Source organism: Pocillopora damicornis, chromosome 3, assembly GCF_964200805.1.
Source record: "Pocillopora damicornis chromosome 3, jaPocDami1.2, whole genome shotgun sequence".
Taxonomy (NCBI): Eukaryota; Metazoa; Cnidaria; class Anthozoa; order Scleractinia; family Pocilloporidae; genus Pocillopora; species Pocillopora damicornis.
Genome location: NC_142672.1, coordinates 6477306 through 6487492, shown reverse-complemented (window position 1 = coordinate 6487492; position 10187 = coordinate 6477306). Strand labels below are relative to the sequence as shown.

At 38.2% G+C, this 10187-nt stretch overlaps 1 protein-coding gene across 1 annotated transcript; it reads left to right on the top strand.

Moving 5' to 3' along the window:
• The first annotated feature begins 1729 nt into the window (after nt 1-1729).
• LOC113675050 (dopamine receptor D1) lies at nt 1730-5654 on the top strand. The gene has a single exon (XM_027191578.2). The coding sequence runs from the start codon at nt 3341-3343 to the stop codon at nt 4463-4465; it is 1125 nt and encodes a 374-aa protein (XP_027047379.2). The 5' UTR covers nt 1730-3340; the 3' UTR covers nt 4466-5654.
• Nucleotides 5655-10187: the final 4533 nt, after the last annotated feature.

Genomic DNA, 10187 nt, shown 5'->3' with positions numbered 1-10187 from the left:
TGATTAATCAAATTTTTGTTTTGACTATGAACCCTTGCTGATGATCTCACGTTCCAGAAATTAAAAATTGTACATCACAGCTCCATGATAAAAATGGGGTGCTGTCGTTGTGCCTTCTCGACGACTATCTTTTCATGAATCAATTTGGTTCCCCCAGGCCGTACTCTGCTGAAGAAAAAAACGCCAAAATCTGTCACAAAAATTGCTTTTAAAAAACTGGCAAAGTGGAGAAGGTAAAAAAAACTCAAATGCACATATTGTTCTGCTTGAACGGGCTTAATGCATTTTTAACAGTGAGGTGCAGCCGGCGCCGCCGGTAAGTGGATCCTGAACAAGAAAAAAAAAACCAAGATGTCCCTTGCCGTCTGAGATGATAGATAGTCGTAAACTGAATTTTCAAAGTTAATATTGTGGATTTCTTGCATGTCTTAGAGCACTTAAGTGCTTGAAAGCATTTTAATTGTTTTCTTATGATTCCATTTCGCTCTCACACCAAACCCGCGGGTGCCTTTTACCTCTAGGTCAGATCCATTTAGCTCTTCCCTACGCGAGCAAAAAAAACTTAAAAGTCAGTGCCTTTGTTCCTTTTAATAAAACCCTCTTGGAAATCTGCCTCTTTGAATATTTCACTTCCAGTTTGTCTGTCAAGTGGAATTAGCAACAAATATGCTGATGGTTTATTTTGACTCTTCAGGTCACATTGAAGAACTTCGTGTCGTGGCACAAAATAAACGATCTTATCTGCCATTGATGACATGGAAAGGAAATAAAATTACGCCATAAAACATCATGGAAAAACTTGGCAAAAAATCCAGATAATTAAATCGGTCACAAAATAAATACTTGCTATCTTTTTTTTTCGTTCGGTTAATGTACTTTATTGCAACGGACTTCTTTTCTTAGTAACTGTTATCAAAGATTAAGAAAAGAATCTTGCTCAAACGCCATTGCTGCTGATATTTTTCCTCTTTACTTTGTTCGACTTTCAAATTTGAATATTTAAAATTAGCCTAATTGAAAAAGCGGGTATATTTTTACGGTCTCTGATTGGTCATTTTTAAGTGCGATATGACAAGAAATCGAACCTATTTGTTTTACGTTTTTATTGCTCTCAGTGTTAGAATGATAAGGAGACAAAACTCATGCTGCCCATTATTCTGTATTAGCGCAACGATCTCTGTTTTTTGGGGGGGTCAAATACTTTCAACAGCGGCGGACTGTCAACAATATTTTACTGTAAAATGCTCAACAATCTTTTAACAGAACCTCACTTAAGATAAGCGAACTTTTTCATCGTCGCGGTTTCGGAAATTTCTGAACCGATGACTCTTCATATATTGAATTTAACAGCAAAGAATGTTTGGAAATGAAAATTTACGTAGACGTAAGTAGTCTGCACACACGAACGTTTCTGTAGAAACTTCCATGAAATTCAGTCTAGAAAAGACTGGAAGGGATTCATCTTCATTCAAAATATTTAGGAGTATCCTAAATTATTAATCGAAGATTTGAACTGAAGATGTAGATAAAAGTAGATACGTGTGGCTCTTTAATCTATTCAAAGAAAACTTCCAATCAATATCCTTGTGCCACTCAAATCGTCTGAAATTTGCTTAACAAGTGAATTAGAAACCAACACGAGGAAATAAAGTTACACTCAGCTTATGTAAATGTGTCAATTATTTAGTATTTTGTGTCAGATGGCAAATGCAGTTGCAAAATTTTTTTTTTCAATGCTGCATTTAATTAGATTTTCAATGAATTGTGAACAAGCAGTCGTCTTTTTAAAGTCGTCTTTTTAAAGGCGAGGCGGTAGCTTTTTTCCTAGACTCAGTGGAAAATAGAAGTCATTTCTAGCCTTGAGTTACTAGCAAGCATGCTTGCTGTTAATCATTTGTCGACCTCCCTCCCCACTGCGGACGTCAAAAAGAAATTTGTCTCGAACGTCATTAGCATTCGTGGCACGTTTGGATAAAGTTTCTCTAAACTCGCCTCGTCTTTGACGCACGAAATCATCGTGCACAAACGGAATTTGCGGGAAACCACCGGGAAAATATACTACTCCATGCCACAGATCACCTTTCGGCGCAAGATGGAAGTGAATGGGCAATTCAATATCGCTCTCTTACTGTTTTTTTTTCGTCCTAGCTGAGGTGGCTAATTAATTCGCGTTCGAGTATCTATTTAATCTGTTGAAATAATATTTATATGGCATTTGTACGAGCTTAAACTAAACAGCCCATTCGGGGTAGAACGATATCAGAAACATGCCTTGACTTGCTATCAACTCTTTATCAAAACACAGTGCTTTTACAGGCCATATTAGGACATTCCTTTTGAAGTAATTTTATCCTAAGTTCATTGCGAAAAAATCCAAAGTAGGTAAAAATTGAACGTATTAAGTGCTAAAAACACTATTCTTCTTTTGCCCAGTCAGGTTGATTGAAGGTGCGTCTAACAGGAAGTAATTATCCCCGCAACTGAGAAGGATTAAATTGCTTGTCCTCTCGAAAGCTCATGTTTCGCCTGTCTAATGTCCGTGGAAAATTCATAATATCCGTTCCTGCAGCTAGCGGTCGAAAAAGCCACAAATTGCGATCGGAGCGCGTTCAATATCTCACTAACCGATTCTACTTACCCTGATGCTAATTTAGGCTGCCTTCGAAAGTATTTTCCTACGCTGATTTAAAACCAAGATATGTTAAAACTTCATATGAAAAATTGTGCAGTTACGCCTTTTATCCGCTGGCAATCTTTATCTCTGGCGACTGGCGGTGAATTGCTTTCGCCTGCGGGCGTTTTATTTTCACAAGCCCCCGCTAGTGAGCCACTTACAAACCGTCAAAAGCTTCCGTTCGAAAAATCAAAACAACAATTCTTCATGTTACGCGCTCGATTGAGACATATCTTGCCTTGTTGGGACATCCAATTTGGGACAAAAATAGAGCATTTGAAAATGATTTCTGTCAAAGCGGACAATCTAAGGTTAATCTTGTGATTGCATTGGACGGCAACTTGAATGACAAACTTCGTAATGTAATCAACACAAGATCAGGAATGTTCACCGGTTGCTATGGTTTGACAAGTATCTAAACTCTTATGAACATTCATCTTTCAGCGTCGCGACCCCAGGAACGGTGCGGTTGATTAACCCAAATTAATAATATACCATTATCCATATCATTCATACTAATTGCCAGCTTATTTCAGCCAATAATTACAGGGCAAGCGAGCATAAAAACCCGCCAACAATAACTGGTGTTGTCATTTGAAGGACTTGTAGACGGCCGACGCTCCTAGCAGCATACAGCGAAACATTCCTCGAAGAGAAAAAACGGCCATGGATGCGAATAACTCGACGCCGAGTGGAGATTTGGAAGTTTGCGAAGAGTCGACAAAACCTTTGTTCATCCTTTACACTGTGTTTCTCGTGTTAATAATGTTGGCCACAATATTTGGGAACCTTCTGGTAATAAGTGCGGTTTATCTCTACCATCGCTTGCGACGAATGACTAATTTCTTCATCATCTCGCTCGCAGTATCTGACTTGTGCGTCGCTCTTGGTCATCTTCCGCTTCGTATCGACACCAGTGTGCACAACAACCATTGGTGCTTCGATAAGGAAGAGGGAGATTTTACGACTTGCGCATATTGGGTAGTTATGGACACTGTTTTTAGTAGTGCATCTATGTGCAATCTAGTCATCATCTCCATCGATCGCTTCCTAGCAATCACCAAACCTTTCGAGTACCAGAGCCGTATGACCAAGCGAGTGGGATTTTCTTTGATCGCCTTTGTTTGGGTTTACGCTATGCTCTGGGGAGTTTTAAGCCTAGTCAATTGGGAAGGAGGCTCCCAGAGTAATATTGAAGTCAACACAATGGGTGGACGATCCTGCGCGAAAAATGACAAAATTTATTACACTACAGCGATGGCCGTTGCATTTTTTTTGCCGCTGCTAATAGTCATCGTAACGTACTCGTGCGTGTTTCGGGTGGCGTTCACTCAGGCAAAAGCGGTCGCTTCTCTCGACCCAAACAAGGGAAAAAGGCGAATTTTGCGTGAATTGAAAGCAACGAAAACTATTTCCGTTGTCATTGGAGTGTTTATTGTATGTTGGTTGCCGGCTTTCATACTCATTGTCATGAGTCATTGGTGTTCAGTCTGCTTCGAATCCTTTCAGAAGAGCCCAACACTTGCCCAAGTAGTAACTATCCCATTTATCTCCGTTTTGCCAGTAATGAACAGTTCATTAAACCCGCTTATTTATACGGTTTTCAACAAGGAATTTCGCGCAGCCTTCAGCCGAATGCTTTGCAGACGTAGGGAAGCCTCTCGGAACAATGCTCTGGATGAAGTTTCCGTAACTGAAGCCACCTACTATAGAGCGAGCCCAGCAAGCCGAAGAAGTAGCGGCTGCAAATCTTGGATACAAATGAACGGCAAGGCAAAGCAACAAAGTTAAGAGATATTTTTGGAGTGTGCATGCAAGTAAAATGGGATGGACATGTCGTAATCGGCCGCAATCTTGCCTAACATGTCATCGAGACGGAGGGATTCATCATCGCACAAAGCAAAGTAATCCCAAACATTTTGACAACAGGACAAAACATTTCTGTCTTGCCGCTGCCAACAATTTCGTTTTCCTGCGGAGTTTAAGATGGATTAATGCAAAAACAAAGGTTACATATCCTTGTGGTTTTATTGAAAAGTATGAATTTCAATCCGTGTTAAATAAAATCATGTAAGCTCCGCGGTTTTCCTCTCTAAGTTAATTTTTGTCGTTAAGTTTTCTTTCGGAGACTTCAAAGCTGTACTAATTCAAATATACGACGACTCTATCGATGGAAACAATAAAAGGACAAAAATTCCCGAGGAAAAAAATATAAAGTACCGTAATTTCGTCGTTTATTTCAGCTTTTGTTTTTCGAGAACATATTGTCAGAAGATAGCGCGAACAAAATTGCGGACTGAATGCATCTCTCATCCGAAATTTGAATACAAAACAAGTTTTATTGTTCCATCGAACAAGTGTACACACAAAAACGCTGTATATGATTGGAAAGACTTTATTACATTACTTCTTTTAGACCTGTAACAAATGATAGCAGTGTGTCACGATCACACGAGAATTCGAATAGGGTAGAACAGGCGTTTGATTCACTATGCATGCATATGTGAACTAAAGTAAAAAAAACAAGTTGTAGCCGGCTGCGTTAATTAAGATTTTAGCTTGTACCTTTTTAGATAAAAACATAGCGATCGAAAATTGTGATAAAATATGATAATTACTGTTGCATTTTGCTTTATCTTGAGTCGATTACTAGTGATCGTTACAGCCAAAAAAAGGTCACATGTAAATCAATCCTCTTGTAGACGGAAGTTCTATTTTTTCGTGGATGCAAAAGTTCTGTTAATACATTGGTATTATAAGATTTAATAGCATTATCCGCTCGCGGGGATTTAGACCAAAAAGAAAACAACACTGAAATTGCTTCATAAATTCATTTTGTACAGAATAAGCAATGACGCTGTTTGATAGGATTATCGGGTCGGAACTTTCTGAATTTGGTGTCGATCTCGATATTTGTCTGATCGTGTTAATCCTCAGCTGCTTGTGTAAAACTTAAAGAATAAAGTTCCTATATGCGTCATCCTGTTGTTTCTGCTTAAATGTTTTTAAGAGGTCTTTATTCAAATCTTGTTACAGCAGAATGCCGCCCGGCGAGTGAAAGAAAAATTGGATTTAGATATACCACACTGAGAGATATTTAATTCCTTTCTTTTAGACTTTCTTTTAAAATACGATTTCGTGGCGACTTCGAGTGAATAGTCACTCACTGTGAATAATTTCAACATGGCAGAACTTGCTCGACTTGCTGACTCTCTGAACATTGATAAACGAATAAGTACGGCTGTGACGCTGATCACTAAGATACAGTTTCCTACAGAAGATTATTATTGTGTTAGGAACTATGTTCGATCAAATGAAAACTATACCCTGCTATTATTCAATTATCTTTAGCGACAGAAAGTTCACTTTATCCCTTTTTTTTGCCTGCGTCGCGCGCTAAAAAACCCCTCCATGTACTGAATCATGATTTCAATAACTAAGAAATAATTTGCTGCGAATTTTCAAAAAGGCAATTGTCCCAGTATTATAAGGAGTTGTATAAACAAATTGGTCTCAACAGCTTGAAAACCAAGACCCCCCATTTACTTGAATTCATTTCGTTCGAAATTGATCTCAAAGCTGAGCCAATTGATGCTGAGTACATCTTAAAATCCTTGGGAACATATTATTTTGGACCATCCTCACAAATATGTCATTTCTGTAATGAAAAATACTTTAGAATTCTCGAGTCCGTCAACAGTGAAAAGCGATTATATATCCTTTGTGAATTGCTCCCAAAAAGCATTTTCCAAACTAATTTCCGTTCTAATGAAGGCAATAAAGCAGAAGTCAACCCACAAGAATGAACACAATGTGTTGTTTGTTTGGCGTCGATTTGATATTTCGCGAGCAGGCTTCAAGGGTTTTATTAGAATAACATTTCGTTGTCATGGCATCTTAGGAAATCGGCTCAAATGGGTCCCTTTGTGTTATCGAATATTGAGCGCACCAAAATTTAATTAGAAAACACAAAACAGCATCCTTTGGCCTATTGACTTAAGTTTCTTCCTTGTAAGAATCGGGTTAAGAGTGTGTCATGGGAATAAAAGATTTTGGTTTTGTTCTAGATGATCCACCCACTTTTGGACTTTTGTTACTGAATCCAGCAAATTGACAGAGTGATTACCGTACATGCATTCCTTATGATCACGCTTGAGCGAAAGGTCTTAAGAGATGTCAGTTTTAATTTACGTGTCCCATTATTAACGCTTTGCTCTTGCGAAATGTGTTTATTTTTGTAGTGGCGTGTTTATTTCAAGGTTCGAATTCCATTTGGGACCTCACCAGAGAAGCAAGCGTGAAGATTGACTTGAGAGATAACTGCGAACATCAGAAAATAGATCTTACCGTCCACCCAATCTTGAAACTAGGAGCTGAACTTATTTCCACTTCACAAAAGATTTTCTGGATGCTTAAAATGTGCTCCAATTAGATGTAAGAATTAATTACACACTAGCTTTGTTTGCCCTCTTTCGTTTCTGAAATGTAATCACTTTGTTTCACAATTTTCTCATAGAACTAAAATAGATCTTTAAACAGACTGCTTCCAAGATTGAGACAGTTTTTTGTTTTAAGTTTGCCATTATCCACTCAGTCAGTACTGTTGATGCCTTTGAAATCGTTTGTGTCTTTGTGACTATCAAAAGCACTGATTTTAACTGAAAGAAAAATAATTTATTATTAGAACAAACGTTTCGCAGATTTTGGCGATTGATGCTGCGAGTGTTTGCATAGTAAAACTATAATAGATCCGCCCAATTTTGGTGATGTATAAATTTTCATAAAACTGTCAGGTTTATGTCTCAGATAAGAGTATATGTCATTTGGAAATGTTTAGCCAGAGTCTTACTCGAAATCCCTCGATAGTATATCCATCTTTTTAGTATTTATTTCTCCAGTTTTCAAGTCTTAATCTACTTGGACCTTTCAACAAGGGTGATGTTGTATCTGTACTTTAGAGTAATTTGGTGTATTTTTCCTCCATCTGTCAACTGTATACTGATACCTAGTGAAGATTGCTGTTGTCTTTTCCTTGACAATTAACAGATTGTATTTCTGTCAATTAAGTGTGGTGAAAAGCTATGTATCTGAAATCTCATTGTCTTTTGTTCAAACGACGGTGAACGTTCCTTGGTTAGACCCTTGTTCCACCTCTTTTCTGATAATTCTGGTTTTGGTTTTTAAAAAATACCAGGCCTTTTAAAAGGCATATGCCACAACTGTGAATGAAATAAAAACTTATTGTCATTACCGAAAAGATAAGAGAGGTCAATCGCAGCTCATCCATGACCCTTTTAAGCTAATGGCTTATTCGGTAATTTATTTTGTTTTAGGTTCTTTTTTTGTCCTTTGGATGGGAGTGACATTGTAATATCAGTTCCATTAAGTCATGTTTATGACATGAAAAACTTCTCTCAGTTTAAAAGATCCCACTTGATATTGGTTCCGCAAGGCGAAGGAAGACAAAACAGACAACTACAAACTAAGAGGGAACGAGAAAAGGCTAAGAATGGAGTAGACTGAAACGGACTGTGGAAATGCCGAGCTTCAATTTTAAGGTGCAAACTCTCCATAATCACCTGAAAAAATCCTCCGCCCGGTGAGAGAGATTAATTTGGCTGTAGCGAGGAAGCTTATCACCGCAGAATGCGCTTAGGGGGTTATAATTTATTAGAAATTCTAGTTATGCTAACCAGCTACATTTAAGTAAAAAGTTTGCGTTGTCTTAAGAAGCACCTAAACTTTAAACTTGCACAACGTATGCTCGTAATTCCTCGTGCGATAGGACAAAATTTTAGATAAATAAACTCTCATGTCAATTCCATTTCAAAAACTGAATGCGCTGTCTTTCGTTACGTTCGCAAACGGTTATGAAACGCTCCAAGTTTTATAAATCTCTTAAAAATTGCATGACGTTTGGCTGTTGCCCCAAAAAGTCTTTGAGTAGAAGGACTCAGAGTAAGATAGCCAGCTCGGACGAGATGGGTGGAAAGGGTGGAGAAGATTTTAAACACGGATTGATACTTAGCCAATTTTAATAAACTGTATGACATAGCAGCCATTAAATGGCCTTAAACGCGGTACACAAGATGTGAGAAGGATTAAGCAATTCATAGCCTGGGAGCCGACAGATAGACAGATAGAAAAATGTTTTCCATGTTAGTTTCCGAACTAGAACATAAAGATTTAATTACATTGAAGTGACTTGAAAAAATCTACCACATCTACACCAAATTGATTGAATAGAATTCGGCAGGTCGTTTCACGAAGTAACGAATGAAATGCAAATTTGATGTGCACTTTAAATGCTGGCTCTTGACGTCGACTTTGTGATACCACAGGTTTGTCCTAATCGCAAATGGTCACACATTTAATGGCGTGGCTTCTAAAGCCCACAATTAAAATTAACAGTTGGGCTCGTGATATGACAGGTTTGCAGCGCGACGTACGCTCCTCTCTCTTCACATATTCATAATCTACTTCATTAAAAACAGAAGGGAAAGTTGAATCCAAGGATCTGTTTTTTTGGACCCTCACGGTCAGTTGATGGTAGTCCAGTCGCTGCCAACTTCTGATGGAATTGACTTTTTTACGTTTTGATTTAGTTTCTTTGATAAATGGATTGGGATCTTATCTTTCGTTTCATTATTTGACATGACATGGGATGCTATGCAACAATTGTGGAAAGAGAAAAGGAACTGACGTGTACTATGGTAGTTAAAGGTGTGCGCAGGTGGAAAAGCAAAGTATTGGCAAGGGAAAATTATTTCCAAACACCACCTTCTCATGGTATGGGACATGGGAGATTGTGTGCCCTTTTTCCCTCTAACTATTGATATCGTCAATTACGCTTTCATGCCGCTCTTTACTGGTAGAATCTCTTAAAATGATCAAGGGATACCCGTGGTTTACCCTATGGCCCCGTAGATTAGAGCCCAGCTGGTACATCGCGAGCATTTGGGTTCCCTCGTGTATTCTTAAATACAATCTCGTAAATGTGTGTTAGGCCCTCAGTTGTGGAATCTGGTGAGAGAACGGACCACTGAACGAACGGTATTAAGTATGAAAACAAGCATTCTTTTATATGATTATCTTCCAAGGTTTCATTTAGACACTAGTTTTTTTTTGTTTTTTTTTCGGCCACGGAAATACAACTTTTAATAAATATCCCCACTTTTCTCGATGATATAAGTTGCATTTACTTGAAATTTTCAGTACGTGTTATGTGAACACTGTGATATCTGTCTATGCATGCGCATGTGTATCAATTTTTCTTGTCATAACGATGTCGAGTTGAAAAAAAAACTGGAAAACAAGTTCATTAAAAAAGCGGGGAGACTGGAAAGTAGCAACATTTTACGCTGGTGTATGTGATATCCCATTTCCGCCTTCGTTCGAAGATGGAATGAAGCAATGGCGTTTGATTGAGGTGAGGTGAACAATCTCTCTACTTTCTTCTACTATACGGTATCAGAGGTATGATTATTATCAAGTGAATATTAGGTCATAGAGA